A 25,928-nucleotide genomic window follows, 5' to 3' on the forward strand; every position below is an offset into this window, starting at 1 on the left:
CATAATTTACCAAAAAAATCTATATTTTATTATTGAAAATAAAACGTGACATAAGTAACTGAACGTATATTATACATTTTCAGCAGAATTATCAACAAAAGTGTAGCTGTCTGTTCTTGGCTGTGCTTCAAAACCTAATGAGCGACCTACATAGACAGCAGTGTTCAGCGTCATAACCGGGAATGCGCCCAATAAGAAGTCCAAAACTGCTGTAGTAGGTATCTCTACCTAGTGACACACAGCCTTGAGGTCAGTGCCAGTATCACATGTATATCCGTTCTCGGCGCATGTGAAGTAGATCTCAAACACACACACACACACACACACACTGTCCAAATCTGCGTGCCCAACAACTCTGACTTCCCAGCATTTAATTCTGTGACTTCATCTAGTAATTAATAAGATATTATTTATTTAGTTAACATTAGTTGAAATAAAATGACTGAGCAATCGGCCCTGCTTCTGCGAAAACAGCTAGCAGGTAAGTGGCTAACTGTTAGCGTGAATAGCACGATTTATTTTTATTATGTCTTACAAATTATGTTTATCGGTTCTGTTTGTACTTTTTAACAAGATAACATTGTGTGTAATGAAACTTACAGGGTTAGTGTTTGTGTAACAGCCTACAGGCTTCGTATTTCCACTTGTCAAGGAATAAGGTCAGAAGGCTTTGCTAGCATGCTATAGTTGAATAAGTTGGTTAGGTATAAACATGTTGATCATTAGACTTAGAAAATTTATGTAAGATAGTAATAAAAAATTAAAACACATTTTTTATGTATTTAAACAGTGGTGATGAATGATGAAAGCTAATCTGGTTTTAGCTTTAGTTGACACGTGTTAGTATGTAATGGAGACATCATTAACCTTATGAAAAAAATAAGGATATTTACTATAATTTTATGTATATTAGTACATATCTCATATAAAAGTTGTATAATTTTTTGTTTATGCACGTGATCACTAAAATTTTCAGATTTACTGAATTATGTTTTTAAGTGAGATGCTAATAGTTGTTTTATTCTATGAAGGGCTGATAACATCTCTAATAAATATATTGCCATTTAGAGGTTTTGTTTTTAGAGAAATTGACAATTGGTCAAAATGACAAATTACTGTGATTGGAAATAAGGGATAATCCACCAAATATCTCATAAGTAAAGCCAATGAGATTTTGTCTAAAAATGAATATAAACGGCAGTTTATTTGTTATATTATGAAAAAAAAATAATCCAGAGAAACTGAGATTTAAGTGATCTATTTTTTTAATATTTATTTCATCACAGTTCTTTAAACCACTAAATTTGACCTAATTATCAGTGAGTCGTTTTTTTATTCATGTCAATTAAAAAAGAAAAACAATTACATATTTGTACACGTCAAAATGTTGTTTAATTCAATTAAATATGTTACAAGTAATATTAATTATTCACCTTCAAAATCATGTTCAACCCCTGTCTCTATCCTATTATATAATTAGTAATTTTCAGTGTTTTAATGCCAGTGGCCAGTCCACTGGATCACAGGGCCTATTGACCACCTCTGTACACTCTGCTCTCTGGTTTAGGAAAGGCTTTCCTCTCCACACCAGCCATCTCAGTCCCCAGTGAAAGAGTTTTCTCATCAGCAGGGACCATTGTAAATGTGCAAAGACCTCAGCTTATGCCAGAAAACATAGATATGCTGATATTTCGTTTTAAAAATGTAAAATCCCAGCACAGTCACAGTTTTAGTTTATTTATTTAATTGAGTCTTCTTTAGTTTGTATTATTGATTTTTTTTTTATTTGTTTTAAAATAACAATTTAACAATATATTATTTAGCTAAAAAAGTAAAGGGCTCTTCACCTTAAATTTGTTTCAAATAATTTTGTTAAAAAATCGTGACTAAGTCTTATCATGAGTTAGTGTGGTGACTTGTGAATCATTACATCCCTGTTACATTGATGAAAACAGAACACTGTTTCATCCATTTAACAATTAATTTTTTTTAAAGTCCTCAAAAGTTTGAAGTAGGCAGTTTATTTGCATTTAATGTTTTTTTTTATTTAGTAAATTATCTATGGAAAGCAACTTTATTTTCATGCAGACATACTCTGACCCACGAACATGTTTTTTTATTTAAAAACTGGGCTGGGTGATATTGCAAAAAAATTATCACAATATCATGTTTCATATCATTCAATATCAATAATTGTTGATTATTTTTTAACAATACATTTAGGAATATTAGGATTTTTTTTTTTTTATAAAACCACTTTAATTTACCAACATTAACAAGGCAAATTGTTTTAATAGTCAACAAAATATCTAATCTCTTTATAATAAAATAAAATTACGTGTAAAAGAGACTCTTAAACTTGATAAATAAAATGTTACAAAGTGTGTGCAATGATGAGGCGTAAATACCGAACATTCAAAGCAAACTTTAAGGTAGATCAACATCTGTAAGGTGTGAATAATAATGATACAATAAACAAAATTATAATCAAATTTGAGCTTATAAGTAAAGGAACCAGCCATCTTTATTCTAATACATACTGCAACATTACAAATTGTAAAGTTGCATGACCAAATTTCCCACTATGCTAAAAAAATCTTTCATATGGGGAGCTAGTGGCTGGGATGCACAAGAAAAGAAACCAAAAAGCCACTCGGGCGACATCCTTAAATCCTTTTTAATTTACAATCTCCTCACTGCTGTTAGCCACCGCACTCATTTTCGCTTGTGTTGTTATTCTGACCTGAAGTGACAACTACGTGCGCTCGGATTCCTTCACCATTTACAATGGACTTTGTGTTCGCGTTCCCCTGGCATCTCTCGTAATTAGGCAACCATCAAGCGTTTCAAGTTTATGGAGAAGTTCTCCGAAACGAGTTTATGTAGAAATGTAAAAAGCGCTGCAGTGTTTGGATGCACTGTGTTTGTCTGAGGTAATTAGTCTGCCGTTATTACTGAAATGGGTATATTCCATACAAAGTGTGAAGCAGATTGTTTAGTCTACTTGCATGAATCGCAGTGCGCTTGTGGCATACGGAAAAGTTCAGATGTTTTCAAGTGGGAGTGACTGGAAAATGCACGTGATTCATGTGCGCGCCGCTTGCACATGTGTGCGTCGCTCCCATATGTGCATCGTGCAAGTCGTGCCTCTCCATTGTAGATCATACATACACCTTAAGGTTATTGGCATTGCTTCCAAGGTCTGCGCTCAGAAGCCACATTTTAATAAAACTATAGCCTTCATACCGAAACTACATACAGATTGTTTTTTTTTTTTATCGTTATTGACAATGGTGTTCGGTCAAAAAATATCAATACCTTTTACCGCCCAGCCCTGTTTATTTATTAGTCATAATGCTATAAAATAATACTAAATGTTTTATTTACATCTTTCAGAGCTCAACAAAAACCCAGTGGAAGGATTTTCTGCTGGTCTGATTGATGACGACGATATCTATCAGTGGGAGGTTGTAGTAATCGGCCCTCAAGACACATTGTTGTGAGTAACCAATCCTGTTAGCGTCCATGTGTTGTTTGGGTTGAGCTATTCGAGTGGCTTGTTGACTAATCTAGTCTTCTGCAAAGCTCAAAATCTCCGCCAACAAAAGCTTTGACTTAAGTTTTTCTGCTTTCGATTTATAGTGAAGGTGGATTTTTTAAGGCACATCTCATTTTCCCTCATGATTATCCACTCCGGCCTCCCAAGATGAAGTTCATTACAGAGATTTGGCATCCTAATGGTGAGTGCATGTCAGTTTATGGTGACAACATGGACTTCTCTTAAGACTGCCACTGATATTGTTCTTCATCTTGATAAACAGTGGCGAAGAACGGAGATGTGTGCATTTCCATCCTACATGAGCCAGGAGAGGACAAATTTGGCTACGAGAAACCTGAGGAGCGTTGGCTGCCCATCCACACTGTAGAGACCATCATGATTAGTGTGATCTCCATGTTAGCCGATCCCAACGGCGACTCGCCAGCCAACGTGGACGCAGCTGTAAGTTCAGTCAGTTCTCACATTGTTTAATTGCAGTTAAGTCAAATTGGACTTTAAGTTTACCAAAAAATTTACTTTTACACACTATTTACTCTCCCTCATTTCAAAACCTTTATCAGTTTCTTTTTTCTGTCGAACACAAAAGCACATCTATTTAAAGCGCACCTTTGATGAAAATAGAACTGTGTAGTGTATTGTGTGTCCACTGTCATATTGGAGTGATATAAACCCAACAAGTCTTTTTTTTTAAATTTACTGACATAAAATAATAAAATGTCCCAAATCCCAGTGATTTTGAGGCCCACCGCAACGTGACGTAAGAGTGCAGTTTTCGATTTCTTTTTGCAAATAAACTGGGATTAAAATATTTGTTACAACTCTGTGATTTTTATTTTTTATAAGTTTAAAAAGTTTTTAAAAGGGCATGTTTGTAATTAAGAATGTAAAATCTCTATGTAATTCTTAACCACTACAATCACCATGGCTGCATGGTGTCAGTAAATGCTAATATGTGTGTGTTTGTGTTTGTGTGTGTGTACTGCAAACAGCATTTGTGTGTGACTCATCATTTCAGAAAGGCTTATATAAACTCCACCACAAATACATCAAATAAACTTACTTGGTATTTTTGACTAATGAGATGTATTTCAGCTTCATCTGTGTCTGTCTCTGCTGTTTATCTGACATAATGCATGACGAAAAGCTAACACACAGATGGGAACGGTGGGCGAGGAGAAGAAGCTAATTTGCATTTAAAGCCACGAAAACAGCTACAATGTATTCAGACACAAAAAAGGGCAGATTCTGGAGGCTATAATCAATTATCTGATTGGTATTTTGTACTACAACTTCACAGACACATTCTGGAGACACCAAAGTCTTACATCTTGTAAAAGGGGTAAAATAGGTGCCCTTTAAAGAATGTTAGAATCCAGTAACCATTGACTTCCATAGTAGGAAAAACAAATGGTACGAAATCAATGGTTACAGTCAACCAGCTTTCTTCAATATATCTTGTATTTTTGTTTAACAGAAGAAAGAAACTCATTAAGCTTTGAAACAAGTTGTGAAAGTGAGTTTTTGGGGAAACTATCCTTTGAATTATTGGGAAATATTTTTTTTTTTTGAGAATTTAATATTTGTGTCTGTGATTACAAGGCTGCATGAATTTGGGGAAACGATATATATATACACACTGCAATTTTCCAAAAAATAATGAAATGAAATGGTGCTTTAATGCAAATTAATAATGGAGTAATTGTGTTCTGGCATTAATAAAAAAATAATCATGAATTTTATGAAGAAGAAGCATTACCACTCCACATCCCCATTCAGTTGTTTCAGGAGCAAGAAAGTAATCATGTCTCCAACATTGAGTGAAAGGAAGCAATAGGGTATATGCTGAAGCATGCTAAAAAGGCTTTTAATTTGCCAGTAAACTGGGTTAAGCGCTTCCGGTGAACTGTATGCCATTGCAAATTGGGCACGTTTAAGGTCTGTTTTCTTAAAAAATCTGCGATTGATAGCTTGGCATATACCCTATTAAGCTGGCTTACTGAAATTTAAAGGCCCTTGTACATATACCCCATATGTGCTCTGCTTCTTGAAACCATAAATGCCGCCTACTTTAATCTGATTGGTCAGTGGTCGTCTAAATCTTTTTGACATTAATGAACGCTGACAGACATATGAATCAAACCAGCATAAAAATGTGACCTTTTAATCACTTTTTTGACATTTAACAGTGCACCCTTTATTGCTTTAGCGGTTATAGACCTTCTCAGAAAGTGAAATTAGATTATCATGGATGCAATTTCTAATTAAATCATGATACACTCAGTATAGTTCCCCACTCTTCCACTTGATTTAAAGTGTTGTTTCATCCAAAAATTAAAATAGTTATTAATTACTCAGTCATGCCCTTATAAACCTTTGAGACATTGTTTTGTCTTCAATGCACAAATTAAGACATTTTAAGCAAAATCTGAGAGCTCCCTCATCTTCCATACTCAGCAAGGTTCCTGACTCATTCAACATCCAGAAAAATGGCAGAAACACCCATAACCCTTGTGTACTGTTTAAATTTAGTACCTCTTTGTGATGTTAGTGGCTGTTTTATACATGTTTTATACATGTTATGTGGATGTTAGTGACTTCCATTATAATTACATTTCTTTTATTCCCAAGACACCATATAATTATGCATTGTTGATTGTTAGTGGTTTTCCCTGTTGAGATGAGTTAAAATGTCATTTTTTACTGTTAATCATTGTGCAAAAAAATGGCCAATTTAAGACTCAATCTCCCCAGAGTGGATGACAACATCCCTAACAGCACACAAGGCGTAAAACACACCACATTGCTTCTGTGGTTCAATCAGAATATCATGAAAGCTACAAGAACACTTTTGTGTGCGCATAAAACAAAGACTTTTTATTTGTTTTTTCCAGAACAGTTTCTTCTCAGTGTCAGTATAAGGCAAGTGAGTGTGTCTGATGTAGTCTGATTAGATGTGCATTGCTTTAAACAATGGGCATAGGCATCCGGGGTATACATCAGTGCACAGCACACCTTTTGAAAGTGAGCTCTATACTGACACTGAAGAGAAGAAACTGGTAAACAAAGTCATTTTTTAAAAGTTTTATGTTATTTATAGTAATTAATAACTTCATTTTCATTTTTGAATAAACTATCCCTTTAAGTAAAATGGAATCCCAATTCATATTTTAGTCCAATTAAACTAATGACTAAAATTCTCTCTTTTGTGTTTGGGTTTGCAGAAGGAATGGAGAGAAGACCCCAATGGCGAGTTCAAGAGGAAAGTCGCCCGCTGTGTGAGGAAAAGCCAGGAGATGGCATTCGACTAGTGTTACATTTGGTACCGCATACACAATCAGTTCCCATCTCCATATCTTGAGGTCAAAGACAGATTTCAGTTTCAGGATTTATTTCTGTATTCATTTGAAAACCCATTAGAGGTTCATATCAATCTTACTGATGGTCGATCGCAGCGTGGCTATGCTTGATCATGTAAAAATCCAATCCAAACTCTTAGCAGCCCTGGTCTCCTAGATAAATCAAATGTTAATAGGGTTTCACCTTTGTTTTCTTCACCGGTTATTTGGAGTTGCACCAGAGCAAAGCCACCATAGGATGATTATTATTATCATTTGTTTTCTATCTGAATGCTTGAGTTCCAGCACGTTTTCTTTAATGTCGGTTTCTCCCCACCCTCTAGTGTGTCTGAATTATTTATTATCTTAATTATGATGAAATGTACTGCATGACTCGCTTTTTTTATCTGCCACTGAGCCATCGATTTTGAACAAAGTCTTTTATGCAATTCTGGTGTGTTTTCGTGCGTTTCTGGTACTAGTAGAGGCTGACGGTCAAAATCTATGCTGATTTCCCTCATGCTCCCTTATTAAACAAAACCATATTACAGATGAGCCAATCAAAAGGCCATCTATTTCTCTGCTGCCTTAAGTTGTTCTCCTATCTGAAAGGAAAATTGTATTCAGTGATGTCAAGTCCGTCTCGATGTCTGTTCAGTTTTTGAGCTGGAATCCTCCTTTTTGGACAAACCAAAAAAAAAAAGTTCGATATTTGCATGAGAGACAGAGAATATTTTTTGTATAAATGGTAAGCTCAGAAGCTGTATTTTTTGTGTATGTAAATATGATGTATTGTACCATAGCTCTATCGTCGTTTGTTTTGTGACGTTTCCCTTCCACGTGTAGTTTATATAGCCTCATTTTTTGACCGTTCCGTTCACTCTTGTGTTTCTGAAAGCCCCATCATGTAATTTGCTCATTAAAATGTAGCATTTGTCTTAATGTTTGTCCCTTTGTTTTATTTCGCAGTCTTTGTCCTGTTGTTTTTGTCTTTTTTCAGTCACACGAAAAAGCATTTACCTCAGTGACTTCTAAGGTGCGTATAAGATTCTTGGCAAAACGTCTTTTAAGACAGTGTTTCTCAACCACTTTCCTGGAGGACCACCAGCTCTGCACATTATCCTTGTCTCCTCAGCCAAACACACCTGATTCTGATCATCAGCGCATTAGCAGAGACTAAAAAACCTGTAATGGGTGTGACAGACATCTAAAACATAGTGTTGGTGGTCCTCCAGGAACGTGGTTGAGAAACACTGGCTTAAGAGATGGTCTGATTGAGGTTTATTTGGTGTTGTTTATTAATGCAAATGTCATTTTATTGTTGGAAAGAAAACAACAGCATACAAGCAATAAGCTGTACATACTAAGTCAAAGCCATGTTTTGATTCAGTGGTGTAATTCTCCAGTTTGTATGGGATCCATGGCATATTGATTTTTGAGTGTCACATAATGTGGAAGAATGTCATTTATGTTCTTTTTAGTAAGTTTGGATGAATAAAACTATTATTACGAACTTACTTTACACCAAACAGTGTGGTTATTGCAAATGTTTTATTAAATGGAATAAAGGTTAATATTGTTTTGTCATAAACTGAAATCATTGCATTTGGGAACAGAGATGAGGTTCTCAAGGTGAATGCTTGGCTTTAGGAGGGTCAAACAAAAAAAAGAATCTAGACTCTGATCTAAGTTTTGGTAGACAACTAAATCAGCATACCATCATCTCAAAAACTTTGCAAGAATTAGATGCTTTGTTTCCACTAAGGACTCATTCTCGTTCATTCTTTTATCACCAGCAGATTGGATTACTGTAAAGGACTCTTCACTGGCCTTCCCAAAAACACAGTCAGACAGTTGCAGCTCATCCTGAACGCTGTTGTCAGGTTTTTGACCAGAAAATCAGAGCACATCACACATGTCCCAAGGTCTTTGCACTGGCTCCCAGTTACATTCAGAATAGATTTTAAAGTATTAATTGTCTATAAATCGATAAATGACCTAGGACCTCAATACATTACAGATATGCTCACTAAATACAAGCCTAACAGATCATTAGGATCAAGTAAATTAGAAATTCATTCAAAGCAGGGTGAATCTGTCTTCAGCTACTACTGAAATATAAAGGCTTAAAAACCCCTTTCATCTTTGACCCACATACTGTACAGCTACATTAAGACTGAAAATATAACATTAAAGGCTAATTCAAAATGCTGACGTCTGTAGATGCTAATAATAATAATAATGCTAAAAGATTTTTTCTCTTCAATAGACTTTTATTTGATCATCTGCTGTTTTACATGACAGGCCAGATATCAAATACACTAGATATAACCAGTACAAAATCTGAATCAGGGTAAACACGTTTGCATAAACATTAAAGAAAACAGACAGACAAAAAAAAAATCCATCCACATCCCGCACAGAAGTACCAACTGAGATCCTGAGTGGGTTCTTACTGGCCCGGTGCAGACAGACTTTTGTTCATGAACTGTTTCTTCACAAAACACACCCACCACTGCAGATACACAACAAAAAAAAAGAAGTGTTAATAAATAATAATCAGAGTTTGTCACACACAATGTTTTTGTGAATTTTGGTGGTAATATTTTAGGGAACATGTATACTACGATGTAGTACAATTAAAAATGTTTTCATATCATTTGTCATTGTGTGACCTCATGGATATACTGCAAAAATTAGTTAAACAACATTATAAAAATGACTTTAGAAATGTGATTGGGAAAATAATATCTCAATACAAATATAAATCTTCTTCAGTTCTAAAAGAAAAAGTTCTATTTAACAGTATAATCTGAAAAAGAAAAATTGGTTTAATTTAATTTAAAAAACACTTGTAAACACTTGTTAAATGTTTTAACTATCATCAAAATCAATTATTTTTTAGGAATGTGACCTTTAAAAGTAAAAAAATGTCCCATAAGAAATCTTTTCTTGACTTTTTTTCCTCGGTTCTTTTTTTTTTTTGTATCACAGTAACTACTTGAAGCACATTTTTCCTTCACTGTCATTTAAATAATGTCCCAATGCAAAATAACAACAACAAAAATTGTTTAGTCAGATAAATTGATTAATTAATATTAAATTCAGGGTTTCTGCAGGCTTCACTGAGTAAACTTTAAGACTCAAGTTAATTTTTAGACCACTATGAGTAAGATTTTAGACTTATACAGAGCTAAATGTTAAGGTTTTTTCCCCCGAATATCCCAGTTAGAAAAGTCTTTTACTTGCCTGATAAAAGTTATTTTAATTAAAAAATTTTAGTAATACAATAATAATAATTTAATTAAAAAAATATAGGTCAAGGTCTGTATCCTCAACAGTAAATAAATGGAGAACGTTTAAACAAATGTTACTGTAAGTAATTAAATGCTATTTTTAAACAAAAAGTTGAAAGGTTTATTGAAATTAGGATTGTTGGTGATTGTATGGGTGGTAATGGCTAGATTTTGTAGCTATACATGAACAAAAGAAAATTAAAGCCTGTTAAAAATATTCAAGACCTACAACACAATATTTCAGTAGATTTAAGACTTTTTAAGGCCTAAAATGTAGCTTTTGACATTTAAGACTTTTTAAGAGCCTGCGGACACCCTGTTAATTGAATTCACCTTGCTTGGTTTGTCTGTCTGGGGGTCGAACACTCGATCACACAATCTCAGTCCTGTCTCCTGGCGGATTTGTTGCAGGTAAGCTCTCATATTTTCTGTCAAGAGGAAAAATACAGCATCAAATAAGTCCATAAATAACACTTTTTGATTAAACCCATCATCCTTCATTGCTCTATACCTTCCTCCTGCTTGCTGGAGGGTTTAGCATACATAGCGTTGAGAGGGAAACCAGGCTCTCCGGGAATGGGGAAGTTGGTAATGCCCAGCGTGTACATCTCCTTCTCTCCTTGGCCCCGTGAACTGCACTGTAAAGAATTCATATGACTGAAGGTTAGATATGTATGAACCATTATCTATTAGAGTATGAATCTTCTATTTATCTGGATTTACCTTTTGGAGCTTCTTGAGGCATTCAGAGATGTAAAGAGTGATGTAGATCAAGGTTCGATCAGCCTCGTTCTATAGCAAGTTAAAAAATCATATTTTAATACAATACCTCAAACATTTAAGGGATAGTTCACACAAAAATGTACGTTTCTCAGGCATAATTTATTCATTACAGTTCACTGCAAATCTGTTTGCATTTCTTCTGCAGAGCAAAGGAGATTTTTTTAACTGACCTCCGCTGTATTTTTTGGGTTAGCAAAATTATTAAAAAATCTTCTTTTATGTTTAATAGGAGATAAGCAGGGCTTTAATGTTATTGCTTGCATGGAAAGGTTTTTGTGAAAGTGAAATAAAGTTTTACTTGCATAACCAGTAAAGCAGCTGTTTGAAAACAATAATTATTAAGAGCTAATTTCATGTCATGTTAATTACCTAAAACATGTATGTGTCAGTGTGTGTGTGAATACACATATGTGCTTAACAATTAAGCACATATTTTCCTTTAATGTAGGTACTGTGATGCAAATGACAAAAACGAGTCAAGAAAATTTTGTTTATGGCACATTTTTTACTCCAAGGTCACGTTACTTTTTTCTCTCGTTACATTACACAGTGCTTTTTTCAATGAAAATTCAACACATTTCTCTTTTTCAGATTATACTTAAATAAAACTTCTGAAACTTCTGCAACAAAAAAAATGACCGTTTCATTTTTTACTATTCTAAGGGCCAAATTCTGACTGAGGAAAGTTGAATGTACAGGTAAGTTAGTTACATGCCTAACAAATGTCAATAGACTACTGTTTTTAATGTAAAACTTTAACAGATTCCTATTTTTTTTCTAATGTAATAAATTTGTATTTTAAAAATAATTATTATTCAGTATTTATTTCATTATAGCAAATCTTTAGGAAATATTTTGGTACATTAATAAGTGTGGTTATAATGACCACCCGACAAGCTAATCCACCTAAAACTATCGCTTAAAATGTCACTAAATTAAATAGAAAATGAGGCGAAAAACTTCAAAAAGGTCCACATTTGGAGAAAAAAGAACCACCCCTTTCACCAGGCTGGCTACAGGTCTGTTGACCTTTTTTTGTGTCTCCTATTGAAGTCAATGGTTACATTGTTCTTCAAAATATCTTCTCACATGCAAAAGAAAATCATTAAGTTTTGGAAACACTTGAGGGTGAGTAAATTTTCCTTTTCGAGAGAACTATGCCTTTAAATCCAAATACAAAGTGAATATTTATTCTTCTCTAGTCTGAGCACAGAACTATGAATGCATGTTAAGGCACGCAAGTACATTTTTCAGGCACCTTCACACTTCCAGCACGGTCATTCGCTCCTTACCTTTATTTCGTAGTTCTTGAAGAAAACATTGGCTTTGAAGTAGTAAATGGCCTCATCAATGATGTCTGTGTCTTTAGCTGGTTATAAAAACAGGAAGGAAATCTGGTTTGTCAGACACTCTTTCCTAATGACCATTTAAGGTAGAATCAAACACATCTCAGATGTTGAAGTAGACCCTAAATAGTATGAAAGTAAATCCGGTCTTACTTTCTCTAGCAGCAGGCCCCTTAAACTGTGTTTTGAGGGGCAGTAATGCCATATTGCCCACCAGTTTGGTGTCTGCATCCATCAGGGCTGAGTGGTAAGCCTGAAAAGAATGGAAGATTACATGCAACGCAAGACTAATATGCTTTTTATCTATATGACTGAGTAAGCATTTGTTTTTAAAATTAGTAATATTTACAGAGAAAAAAAATCACTTAATGCAAATGAGGAAATCCAGTTGTTCGCAACATTGTCTCATTCACCAATTCTATTTTAAACAACGCATTTTTCTGACATGTTTATATTTGGGAACATTGGATACATTCAAACATATAAGAAATAAATATATTCGTAAAACTGTCAAATATGTGGAAAAACGATGAGAGTGTTATGATTTATAGATTAGCTCTTCGGCTAATGGTGCTAAAATATTTTCTAGTTCGCCGCTGCTCTAACGTAAAACGTGGCACAACCGCCTATAAAGTAAACAATGGCGCTCGAGGAATAAATCGTTATGTGTAATGATTTCTTACCGGCATTTTGGTACAATATGTCCCAAATCTAGCAGGCAGAAGTGAATATGTCAGCGCTGCAAGCCGTCGCTTCCGCCTGTCCCACCCTTGACCGATACAGGAAGTTTCCAGTACAGTATCCCACCAAAACCATTGGAGGGCGCCAAAGGTAACGGTTACGCTCTCTCGTTTCCCCAAAGATGAAAAATATCAAATTAATATTCTAAAAACGTTCCGTGTGCAAAGTATTTTCATCTTACAACAGTCGAAAAGACAACATAGTTTTAGTCTTTAAGATTTAAAGGGTTAGTTCACCCAAAAATGAATATTTACTCTCCCTCAAGTGGTTCCAAACCTTTGAGTTTCATTCTGTTAAATACGAAAGAAGAAATTTTGAAGAAAACTGAAAACATTTAGATTAATAGCGAAGAAAAACACTACGAAAGTCAATGGTTACAGGTTTTCAAACATTTTTCAAAGTATCTTGTGTTGTATTCTTTTGTTTAGGCGGCGCGGTGGCTTAGTGTCACCTCACAGCAAGGTCAGTGGTTCGAGTCCCGGCTGGGCCAGTTGGCATTTCTGTGTGGTTTGCATGTTCTCCCCGTGCTGGCGTTGGTTTCCTCCAGGTGCTCCAGTTCCCCTCATAGTCTAAACACTAAGTGAATTGAATAAACTAAAATGGCCGTAGTGTATGTGTGTATGGGTATTTCCCAGTACTGGGTTGCAGCTCTAATGGCATTCGTTATGTAAAACATATGCTGGATAAGTTGGCTTAATTCTGCTGTGACACTCCCTGATGAATAAAGGGACTAAGTCGAAGGAAAATAAATGAATCAACACAAAAACACAATCAATGTTCAACACAAGAAGAAACTCAAAAGGTTTGAATCAAGTAAATGGTGAGTAAATGACGACAGACTGTGCATTTTTGAGTGAACTATCAATTGAAAACAAATTCACCCAAAATTGAAGTGGTCACTGGTTTCCAACATTCTTTAAAATATCTTTTTATTTTCAACAGAAGAAAGAATCTCAAACAGGTTTGCAACAAAAGGAGGATGAGTAAATGATGGGTGAACTATTCCTACCTTCTATTAACAAGGCCGAAATCAAATATTCAAGACTGGAAGGTTCAATATAAAAGTTTAACAGCCACTGAATAAATAACCAAGATCAACCACTATTCTGGAAATTTAAGGAACGTCACTATCAATGTCTTCGATTACCAAAACAAACCATGGCTTTACTTCCTGTAAAAGTTTAGAAACCAAGGTTTTTTTATTACCATTTAGTTTTACTTATGTGGTTTTAACCACAAATACTATAGTTAAAATATTGTTAGTATACTGTGACAATACCATGTTTTTTTTCTTATTTATTATTTTTTTCTGTGTTTTCACCTTCAATAGATAGGAAAATCTAGAGTATTGACAGGAAGGCATGGGGAGCAGAGAGAGGGGAAGGATCAGCATAGGACCACGAGGCAGGAATTGAACTGTGAGCACCGGCGTGCATGTGTCAATGCACTAACCACTACACCACTGGCATTGACAAAACCATGGTTGATTGGTTGAATTGTTACTATAGTGTAAGCAAAAATAACTTATTTTTCTGTATTTATAGTAAAAACTATGGTTCATTTTTGAAAAGATGTTACACCTACTTACACTTTAAAGACAATTGTAACAAGAAGATTTCTAGCAAAATAAACACATTTGAAATTTCCATATTTTTATTGCAAAAATAAATATACAGTTCTAAAAATGAATAATATTTGATAAAACTCTGCATGGCACAGGTTATTGTTTCATCCTTCAAATAATGACATCATGACAAAATATATAGAAACTAAGTGTGAACTTGCTCTTCGCTCAAGAATCTGCTGTGTCTTGGAAGAACGCATCAAAATTTGAGTTGCTGGGTTCCTCGTCAACTTCCTAGGAAAAAAAAGAAAATAACTGAGCATTTTATGACTATTTTGGTTGAGATTTGATCTAAACAATTGTTTTTACAATAACAAGTGTCCGTGTTATTCTGTAAAACACTTCCATTTTCTAATAACATACAAATAACCAGCTCATTTCTCAAACTATTTTAAAATTGGTTCTTTCTAAACTCCTCCTTTCTGAGAGTCTACTCAGCTCTGAATGGTCAGACAAACCAGCCTGTTGCGATTGGTCTACCACTTACAGTATTCAATTATCTCTTCAAACCAAACATCCTTTTTCAACAATTGGCAATAAAGTTATGCACAAACCTTGGGCTCTTTGACCTCCAGGTCTTCCCCATACTGTATGGAGAAATCAATGTGCTGCAAGACGATGTTGATGCCCTCCTCATCAGTGCGATCAAAGGGCAGGAAGCGAACCATACTGTAGTCATCAATCTACAGAAAACAGTGCAATTTTAACTATTTATTTTGTATGCTTGTAAATCTTGTACAGAACTTGAAAGTGTGATGATGCTAGGGCGGAAAGACTAATTAAATAAATTCATAATTGTATTTATCCACCCCAAACCCACATCACACCACATGACAACTTTAAAATATAAAGCTATTCTGAGTGTCCCTCACATAGGTGAGTGGGCTTGACAAACCCCTGTAGAAAAAACACACTCTTCTTCTTTCTGACACTTTAACAGACACTTGCACCAGTTTTGCACCAGACACTTTCTTACAACCACTCCACATTTAAAAAAACAAACAAAAAACAGTTCCTGTGTATAATTATCCCTTCTTGTGTGTATTGCCTCTTCTTGTTGAATTGCTGAATGTCTCCTCAATTGTAAGTCACTTTGGACAAAGACTAAATGTTATATGGTTATGTAATCATCAAACTGCATGAAGGCAGCGACTGAACAAAACCAAACGCTGTTTTTCAGTGAAGCATTTCATCATTTATAATCCTGTAGTGTTGTAATTTTACAGTAGTGCTACACTAGTAATAATAATGGTAATAAACACTAATTAAAAATAATAATATTTTAAATATTCAGTTACACATTCTGTATATAACGTAATTGAACCCACTGTTTGGATACTGAGGCCCCTTTACACTAATACATTTTCATTTTAAAATGCATACGTTTTGCTATGGTTACTCCTTCCGTCCACACTAGCCTGGAGCCCTGAAAATGGAGTGTTTTGGAAATGAGAAAGAGGCCGTTCTCCATGTCAGTGTGGATGGGGGAAAATGGAGACATCTGAAAATGGAAGCATGGCTGCAGACATCTGATTGGGGCTTTTTCTCAATATTAAGTACACAAAGTGCAGTCTTGCAAGTTCAGACTTTGCAAGTTTGATATGGAAAACAAACTCCCGAGAACACGTAGAGTAAATCTTCAAAGGGAACAGTGTACTTCATAACGTTACTCACCCTTTCTATGTCGTTTCACTATAATCTCAACAATAAAAATCAAAACATGATACAAGGAACTGCCTGTTTTTATTTTGATATTAGCAACTTAACAGACACCAAAAATGTTTGTGTAGCTACATATTTATATGACCGTCATCTTTACTGTATGCATTTTATAACAAAACAGAGCCTATAACGGTCTCCTTTCATTTTCACTGAAAAATATGAAACATTCCCTGTCTCTTTTGCTAAATATTAGTTTTAATAATCAATAATGGCAATCAATAATACAATAAGTTTGTACAATATAGGTAATAAAGGCAAACGATTGCTCAATGTGCAGAATCAGTTTACGTGGATACATAAATTAATATATTAAATTATCTTTGGACTTTTACCTGAGAACAATTAAAAGATTAAATAACAGAAGAGTCATTAGATAGAGACAAGATGAATTAAATATCATGTTTAACAACTATAGTGAGATGAGGGTCCAGCTGTAAATCCTTGATGATCTGTCTGACGTGCGCTTCTCTCACCTGGGGAGGTGTGCTCACGTAATGTGCGTTTTCAGCAGTATAGTGTGGACGGAGATCTTTTCAGAAACGCTAGGTGAAACAAGTGTAGACGTGGATCGTTTTCATTCTAAAACGCTGTTTTAAAAATAAAATGTATTAGTGTAAACAGGGCTCAAGCGAGTAGCCTCATATGATGTGTGTATTTACTGTATTTTGTTTTTTCACTTGTTCACACCTAAAAGATGTACTTGATTTTACATATACCGTTATTAATCCATGGCTCAACTCAAAGCAAAATTGTAACCTACCAAACCACATATGGCCTTGGTTAACTTGCTGAATTTCTTGCTTCTCAAAGCAACAGAATTGTCCTCCATCATTGAGTACATATCTGGGTCCAGATACCTTAAACACACACGCACAGTGATGACATTGTCAATGAATCTAAATTTGAGTTAAAGCTAATGATATGCATTACTTCAAACATACTTTTCTATTTCCTTCTTGGCCTTTGGACTGAGTAGATCCATTTTCGTCATTATGTTGACTTGTGGGATTTCTAGCATCACCATCGCACTCAAAGCAGCCATAACTCCAGAGATAAACTTGAAATTACAACAATTATCAAATATAAGTTCAGAATTTTAGTAGGTTTCTCTTATCACTGTAAAAATCCAAGCCACACTTGACGACAGACTTTCTCACCACTTTACAAAAATAGAATGCTTAAAGGGATAGTCTACCCAAAAAGTGAATATTTCCTCACCGTTTACCGACACTCAAGTGGTTGTAAACTTTTATGAATGCTTCTTTTGGACACAAAACAAGATATTCTGAACAATGTTGGAAAAACACAGCCAATAACATAAATAGTTGTTGCTTTTTTCCAATGTTAGTCGGAATATCTTTCTTTGCATTCAACAGAAGAACAAGTGAAGGATGAGTAATGCCGTGTTCAGACTGCATGATTTTAGCCCCGTGGACAGGTTTTGAGAAATCGCAAACAAATCGGCGCTCGTTCACGTGAGTAACAGTCACAACAGAGTAACAGAGTGAAATCAAAGACGAGATCTGAGAGAATCACAGATGAGTCGCAGATACCTGTGAGATATTTGGTATGCTAAATATCTGGAGCTGCCGGGCGATTCAAAATCATGCCGTGTGAAATGTGTTCTGATTGAAAATAACATCAGCGATTACTGACAGCCAATTAGAGAGCAGCTTCCACTAGTAGGGGTATCTGCAGGCCAGTGCGAAGTTAGGGGAGAAGTTAAAAGGGCTTCTTTTCAGTCTGGACCCTAGAAATAATTGTGAAAAAATTGTGGAAATTTGGCAAAAGCACCCTGCCAGAAGTCTGTTTGCTGTGTCATATAAGCAAAACCACAACCAGGTCGAAAAAGAAAAAAGTTGAAGAGAAATAGCTAATTCCTTTCAAAGGCCAGGTGAGCAAAATAAGCACATTTTCTACCGCACTAAAGGCTTTTTTCTCATTATGTAGTAAATAACAAAATATATACTACATGACCTTGTGTTGTTTCCATGTCACTTCTCGCATGTGTTTAGTTGTGAGATGTAGTTGTCGGCGATTCTTCCTATTGTAAAGTCATGCAATGTAAAACCCCCTATCGCCAATCCATCTTGCAGTGTATACAAAGCAGCGACGAAATGCTACCCCTGATAATCATGCAGTGAGAAAACATCTGTGAAAATTGTGCAGTATAAACTCAGTATAAATAATCACAGACTTTTCATTTTTGGATAACCTACCCCTTTAAATATGTGTTTTTAATAGTAAAACAAGACATCAATTGTTATTATTGCTGTGTTCCAAGCAGTACCTTAAAAGTCTCGACCATAAACTGCGAGTCAACCAGAAAGACGCCGCACACACGAAACTCCCACTGCTGCAGTTGCTCCACCAGCTGCTTCATAACAGGCAGATGAGTGTACAGCTCAATCTGACCTGCCGTCATGAGGACACAATGATCTGCATCGCACCATCATAATCATCAACAGTACCATACATCATGTTTATCACTACTTACCAGGGCAATCAAACAGTATATAGTCATCCTCCACGTGACCGAGACTCTCCTCCAGCCAGTCAAAGTTGTTGGCGAAGTACTCCATACAGAAGATCAGTCCTCCATTGGGGCCGAATCTTAGTGAGTCATCCTCCATAACGTCATCTACCTGGATCAGTTCTCGGATATCTGTATATGGGGAGATTGTAACAAAATACTGAATGTCTTTAAAAATGTAAAACTTACCAAGAAGGTACTAGTAGACTTCATTTTCTGGCTGAGAGGGGAATCTTTAGGGGAAGAAAACGTGCTTTTGAATGTAAACTTTTATGCAGTTTTAAGTCTAGGTTGTTCTTTTGAAGTTAAAGTCTGCATGAACTGGAAGTAGCAGAGATTTTCTTTCGGTATGTTGATGAACTTTTAATTTAAATGGAATATTGAGTAGAAGGAAGGGCTCTCTTTTTGCGCATCATTCCCTCAAAGGAAACTAATGATAAGAGGGATGTGGTTAGGATATTGTGGCTCAAGCTGTCAAACTGAAACGCAGCTGTCAAATGCAGAAGAAAATGGACAGGCCTGTAGCCAGGGGGGTTCGGGTGGTTCTGAAGACCCATCCCTCACTGACTAAGGTCCAGAATTTGTCCCACACATAAACTCATTTGTCCTATTTTGACTGCTATGCTATAATAGATAATAATAATAACCTATTGAAAAAGGCTTTAAGACCAAGCGAAATGCTGGTGCGAATTCATGAGTTCATGAATTCACAATTATTTTTCATGAGTCTAACATCCAGCTGTGCAAGAAAACATCTGACAGAGGTGAAGTCATCTTTCGCTACTGTATTGTTTTTAAATAGAGAAACAATTTGACAAGTAAGTTTTATTCTAAATCTTGGACCTAATACTTGAAACTAAAAAATGACCAATAAAAAAAGTGTTAAGCACTTTTACAGGAGAGGCTAGAAAAACTGTGAAGCTCTAAATTATTATTATTATTATTATTTTTATGTTCTAATTTTTTATTATTCAAATGGCCAATGAGGAATGAGCTGGCTAGTTTGTTATTTGCCTAATAAATTATAATAGGCTAAAGTTTTTTATTGAAAACTTTTTTCTAATGATATTTAATGTAATAAATTGGTATTTAAAAAAAAAATTTGTCATCTTTAGTAAATATTTTTGGTACATCAAAAAGTGTGGTTATGATGACCATCCGACAAGCTAATTCAGCTAAAAATGATGCTTAAAATGTCACTGAATGGAGCATTTAAATAATTAAATGGAAAATGAGGAGAATAACTGCAAAAAGGTTTACTTTTTTGAGAGAGAAAAAAACAACCCCTTTACAGACTTTAACTGAAGATTACCAAAATGATATTTGCAGTGGATTAACATTCATGCATAATTGTTATATTTAAAGAATTATAATGAGCGATAGCAAGATAAACATTGTAAATGTCGAGTTCAAAAGGACTTTAACATAAATGTCAAATACTATATCCATAAATAGTAGTTTATCTAGACTTTGTGGAAAAGTCAATTGAAACAACAGTTATGAAAAAGGGTAGACTTTAACTCTTTAAATCATTCAATAAATAATTTGATGAAATTGTTCATCAAATTACGGTTCATTCATTTTCGGTAAATAAAACCATAATATGGATGAAACCACTGTCATTCAGTGAAAAAGATTTATCTAGAAATTAAACTAAATTTTAATTACACATTTATTTTAAAAATGACAAAACTTAGCATTATAACATTTATATGATACTTATTGAAGAAATTGTATGATATACTTACAGAAAAATAAGTGATCATACTATGTATATATTTTTAAATGTTTAAAAATTATGGTAAAAAATGTACAGGCCATAATTGCACAGGAAGCATTCCTATGTACATTGAAAGATTAAAAAAAGAAACAAAAAGCTAACTTAAATGGCTTCTTATGATCCTAAAACTGTTTAATATAAATATTTGCTCAAACAGAACTGCACTGTACCCTACTGGAATACATAATAACCAGTTTGTTCATCTACTGATTCCTCACCTGCCATGACAGGATAATCGAAATGCTCTGCGGCTGGATCCAGATTCACCACCTGTACAGATCGGTTGAGGGCCTGACAATGCTCTACCATTGTGGCACAGTATGTACTCTTGAAAAAAAAGACACATTATATGTACCAAGAAGAAAACAACGACGTGTTATTTGTTGAAACATTGTACTTTATCGCGAGCAATACAGACCAGACCAATGTTAAGCATTTAATACTTGAACACGCATATAAAGTCGATAACACAGTGAAACTACAATTATAGGAATCTATTAGTAGTAGCTTAACCAATCTGCGTAATGTGATTAATTACCTTTCCACTTCCGGCAGGACCCATCACGAGCTGCGCATAGCGAGGCATTGTCAGTACTCCAGCTCCAGCTGTACTTCAATTATTATTATTTCGTTTTGAGTTATTTCACAGAAAAAACGGTTACTTGCCACTGTAATGTGTACAAAACGCAAGCTCCAGGGCTGCCATGCTGTTTTTCAGTCACCTACGGAAACCCGCTGAGGTCAAAACACTGGAAACCACGCACGCGCAGTTTCGGATGGGATTACAGGTTGTCTAATTTCACTTGAGAATATTCTACAGGTCTCGCAGTTCAGGTAACGCGCCGGGCATGCAAAAGCACGTGAAATTCACTGAAAATAACAGCGACAAAAATCGTCTGTACCACAAAAGATCGTCTTTGCCTTTAAGGTAAGAAATGTAATTTCACTAGGCTATACCAATTACTTTGTGTTGTTTTTTTTAATAATATGTATTTTAAATAAATTACGTGTTTTTATTATAAAATGTCCTGACAGGCCATCTGGTCTCAATGTGCAAGATGGTAAGTTTTATTACTGTTATTATAAATCATCCATCCATGTAAACTATTTAATTCCAATTATCATTTTAGTTTTGTATCAGAAGATTTGGAAATGAGAAATCTTTTTGGGAACATTTCTAAAAATGTTTTTAAACCAGATTTGTGAAGTTATATTTATAAAATAATAATAATAATAATGCCCCCCCCCCCCCCCTTATTTAAAACAAAATACTTAAGCATATAAACCCACATGCTTTAATTTAGCATACTTTACATCACTTTCGTGTGTGATTTTGCATGCTGTGCTACACTAAAATTGTTGGTTTTATAGCCCCTTTCCGCTCTTGTTCCATACATAGCCCATGTAGCCTACATCTGTAGTACCGTGTACAGTGAATGTAAACTCAAAGAACAGCCATTAATCTTTCTAGTAACCCGAGTTTCCCTTCAAACGACTATAGCACGCTTAATCTCTGTGAACGTTACACCTGTATAATTTGGTCAGAGTAACCAGAGTCCCTGACGTGCAGTAATTGAGCTAGACTGAAGAGTGTAAACCACTACCTCGTGTTATTACTATATTAGGTATTGTCATATAAACTGTAACATTCAATTAAAGCATTAGCACTACTTTCATTCTCATTTTATTCTCTATTTGTTGCTTTCGCTGTCCAGGCAAAGGAAACCCAGTGTTTGGACATAAAACACAGAGACCTGCGACTGCTCATGTGTCAGGACAAGATCAGACTACTAAAACTATTCATATTCCAAAGACGATGACTGCTGCGCCGTTTTTACAGGCATTTCATTCAAATAAATGCATAAATATCAAATTTTGCGATGTTAAATATCTGATTCAGCAACTGTAATAAACTCAAATTCAAGTTCAAATGTCTTGTTTTCAGCATCCAATCCTGACACCCGGACAGAAGCGTTTTCTGTACCGTATGGAAGAGGCCTACAGCACTGAGCACATGCGCCAGCTAATATGTCAACACTACATGAATGTTCTACACCGGTGTATAAAGACAGGTAAACTTTACCTCATAAAACGAGCATGCTATTTATTTAGCCTGTATTAGCAAGGAAGTTATAGTACTAAATTCAGATTGAAGTCAAATTTACCCCTCAATCTCATAAGAATTTATGGTTTTGAAAATGGAACTTAAGCTATGGTTTTATCTTGTTTTTTGTTTAGTTTATGAGTAAAAGAATGTCTGTGGTGAACATATCTTGATATTTCGTCCACAATGTAAGTTACATAGGCTACACTTATATTATAAACATGACTTTTGTAGCTGATATGTTTATTAGGTAACTATTAGGTGTTGTCTTCAGGTACAAATGGTGCAAAGTGTGTTTAAAACTTAAAAACAACCCCTTAAAGTTCATACACTACACTAGTTTTTGTCATAGATTTGTTACAGTTGAGCATAGTGTACAAATACATAGTAAGTGCATAGTACAATATATAATGTATAATCTGGGACACTAGTAATTGTTTCGTGATTTCAAAATTGGAGTAATTACGACATGGTGTGAACACAGCTCTAGCAATGCCACTGTAAGGCTAGCTAGCCTGTAACATTAGGCAAATAAGGGCACACTAAAGCAAATGCAGTTTTGGAGTAAGTCATTAGTAAAGATCGACAGAATCTGCTGACATTTTTTTGCCATTTCTGCGTAAAATTTTGTAAAAATCGTTGAATTTATGCAGATTAATTTTGGGAGTGTCGTAACTAAAAACTTAATATGTGAAATAAAAAAAATACAATTTTATCCTTTAATGTTTACAATGCAAATCCAATTAGATCAACTTATTTGGTAAACAAAGCAAATCTCTCATATATCTAATATAAGAGAAAATATTACTTATTACTACAGTTATTACAAACTGTATTTAAAATAAATCAAATTAACATTTTCATATTAGACAACATTACCGAAATTAATTTAGATATAAATATACATTTACACACATTTACACAAGTAAATCAATAGACTCAATGATGGACAAAAGATCTGTGGAAATCTGTGGATTTCTGCACATCCAGATTCCGTGTGGGTCTAGCCATTAGTTGCAATTTAGTTAGCCACTAGTTACAATTAGTTACCCTTCCACCTTCAGCTTATCTTTGGCTATAGCGGCAAAAAATCTGCAAATGTCACTCTCATGTTGTAATATGAGTCCTATGACTTATATATGAATATGATGTTACGTGAATAAGAGTTCTAGGAGCATGTGAATGCTTTTTACTGATGGAATTTCATAATTATGACATGGAATGAATGCACCTTTAGTCTTCTGGTTATTCCTATAGCATACAAAAACAATTAAATATTAAAACGTCTATATTATAACTTTAATTTCTTTACTCCATATTTAGTGCCGGAAGTGAATACAAATCTAAATGTGAAGGTGCAGACATCAACATACGCCCCAGAAATAGAACACATGGAACACTTTGAAAGTACATCGACAATCAAGACAAAAGAAAGTGGAAAAAAATCTAAAGTAAAGAAAACTATTTTACCTGAAATCATCAATCATCAGAGGTAAGAAAATCATTCTCCCAGCTATACTGTGGAAATGCTTAGTTGTAATCCTACTTCACTATTACACAGAAGGTCTTCTGAAATTGTGAAATCAAAGACAGTGCAGTCCAAAAAGAGAAGGGCGACCATTCCAAACCACACTACTTTACGAGGTAAGTTTGTCCTTATAGTTCAAAATACAGTATTCTTGGTAACACTATACAATAAGGTTGTATTAAAGGTGCAGTATATAAGTTTGACACCCAGTGGTTGAACTAGGTATTGTATGCCTTGATCAAAACAGTCAAGCACTGGTTACCAGATTGACAACATTAACTAAAGCGAGTCCGACTATGGGGCCTAAAGGCTGATTTAAGTCATGTTCTAAACAAAACTAACAGCACGCAACAGATGGATTATTTTCCATAATAAAAGGAGTTTTTGTTCTAACCAACACCAGAAATTAATATTTTAGAAACGGCTTCTATTTCTTGCAGCTGAACACCAGGATGAACTGACAATGATCACCTCCGCTACACCTCATGTAATTTATTCAGTGTTAAATGCAAGTTTGAATGCCATTTTACGTAACATTTATTGCCATCTACTGAAAGCAGCAGCAGATAGTTTACCTCAGATCTTGAAAATAAAATAAACCAATAGAATTTTAGAACTGACTCAGTGCAAGCCAACACATATCAGTGATTCAACATGTACATTTAATAATGTTAAAGTGGTTTAATATGTATTAATTAGATTTTAAACCTTACCATTTTGTTTAGTGCAGTATGTGCACTATTCTGTGCCTCTGAATGGATGTATTTAAATTTCTGTTGTCTTTCATCTGGTGCCCAATTGCTTATCACTGCATTGGGCGGGTTAAAGGGACCAAAACAGTGTTCTAGCACAAAAAACACATTTTCAAAGCAGAATAACTGACTTCAGCATTGTTTTTCAGATAAACAAGAATGTTCACTTAGCATGTTTCTTAAATATCTGCAAACATTTTATTCCATTTTCATGCTTTAGAACAGTCAAACACTTATATACAGCACCTTGAATGTGATTAAAATGAACAATGATCAGTCTATTTATTACAGTCTTTATTCATGTTTGTTAATGTTAGTTGATGAAAATACAGTAATTTGAGCAAGATAGAGTGCTGATTTTAATCATGAATCAGTAAATGTTGAACTGTGTTAATAAATGCTGCACTAGTATTGCTCAATCTAAGTTCATGTTAGTAAATACATTAACTAACATTAATTAATGAAACCTTATTGTAAAGTGTGACCAGATTCTTTATTATCCTGATATATTGAACACATCAGGTTAGAGCATGCAGCTGTATTAGCTGTTATTCAAAATGGTCCTAAATTTCCAGGATCACAGCAATTGGACGCTGACTTTGAATGGAAGGCAACTGAAATGGATTCTTATCTAGCTTGTCACATGAGTGGCTTGTCTTTCAATGAATTGTCGGATGAAGACGAGGACTTCCTATTATAACAGATATGTGAAAATGAAAAACATACCAAAGATAACACCAATCCAGTTTCAAGTAAAAAGCTGTTCCAGACATTTCAAAACAGTCATTTTAATAACGTGTCAAAAGTGTTTGTTTTTTCTTAAAT

At 34.7% G+C, this 25,928-nt stretch overlaps 4 protein-coding genes across 4 annotated transcripts; 2 read left to right on the plus strand and 2 right to left on the minus strand.

The window, feature by feature from the left end:
- Nucleotides 1-309: 309 nt before the first annotated feature.
- Nucleotides 310-7,836, plus strand: ube2g1b (ubiquitin-conjugating enzyme E2G 1b (UBC7 homolog, yeast)). The gene is made up of 5 exons (XM_056446132.1): nucleotides 310-481; nucleotides 3,397-3,499; nucleotides 3,643-3,740; nucleotides 3,822-4,000; nucleotides 6,781-7,836. Exons 1-5 carry the CDS (start codon nucleotides 439-441, stop codon nucleotides 6,865-6,867), a joined length of 510 nt encoding a protein of 169 aa, XP_056302107.1. The 5' UTR covers nucleotides 310-438; the 3' UTR covers nucleotides 6,868-7,836.
- Nucleotides 7,837-9,146: 1,310 nt separating this feature from the next.
- On the minus strand, nucleotides 9,147-13,107 carry arpc3 (actin related protein 2/3 complex, subunit 3). The gene is made up of 7 exons (XM_056446131.1): nucleotides 13,003-13,107; nucleotides 12,473-12,572; nucleotides 12,266-12,342; nucleotides 10,914-10,982; nucleotides 10,702-10,828; nucleotides 10,524-10,618; nucleotides 9,147-9,409 (listed from the first exon to the last, which is right to left on the minus strand). The coding sequence occupies exons 1-7, from the start codon at nucleotides 13,006-13,008 to the stop codon at nucleotides 9,347-9,349; spliced, it is 537 nt and encodes a 178-aa protein (XP_056302106.1). The 5' UTR covers nucleotides 13,009-13,107; the 3' UTR covers nucleotides 9,147-9,346.
- A 1,588-nt stretch (nucleotides 13,108-14,695) lies between these two features.
- gpn3 (GPN-loop GTPase 3) lies at nucleotides 14,696-21,459 on the minus strand. Its single transcript, XM_056446172.1, has 8 exons — nucleotides 21,258-21,459; nucleotides 20,938-21,046; nucleotides 18,904-19,071; nucleotides 18,697-18,821; nucleotides 17,348-17,463; nucleotides 17,167-17,263; nucleotides 15,239-15,367; nucleotides 14,696-14,918 (listed from the first exon to the last, which is right to left on the minus strand). The coding sequence occupies exons 1-8, from the start codon at nucleotides 21,303-21,305 to the stop codon at nucleotides 14,853-14,855; spliced, it is 858 nt and encodes a 285-aa protein (XP_056302147.1). The 5' UTR covers nucleotides 21,306-21,459; the 3' UTR covers nucleotides 14,696-14,852.
- On the plus strand, nucleotides 21,365-25,905 carry LOC130214463 (uncharacterized). The gene is made up of 7 exons (XM_056446175.1): nucleotides 21,365-21,647; nucleotides 21,755-21,780; nucleotides 22,435-22,559; nucleotides 22,665-22,791; nucleotides 24,147-24,315; nucleotides 24,385-24,467; nucleotides 25,679-25,905. The coding sequence occupies exons 1-7, from the start codon at nucleotides 21,568-21,570 to the stop codon at nucleotides 25,801-25,803; spliced, it is 735 nt and encodes a 244-aa protein (XP_056302150.1). The 5' UTR covers nucleotides 21,365-21,567; the 3' UTR covers nucleotides 25,804-25,905.
- The last annotated feature ends 23 nt before the right edge of the window (nucleotides 25,906-25,928 follow it).

This window comes from Danio aesculapii, chromosome 21, assembly GCF_903798145.1.
Source record: "Danio aesculapii chromosome 21, fDanAes4.1, whole genome shotgun sequence".
Taxonomy (NCBI): Eukaryota; Metazoa; Chordata; class Actinopteri; order Cypriniformes; family Danionidae; genus Danio; species Danio aesculapii.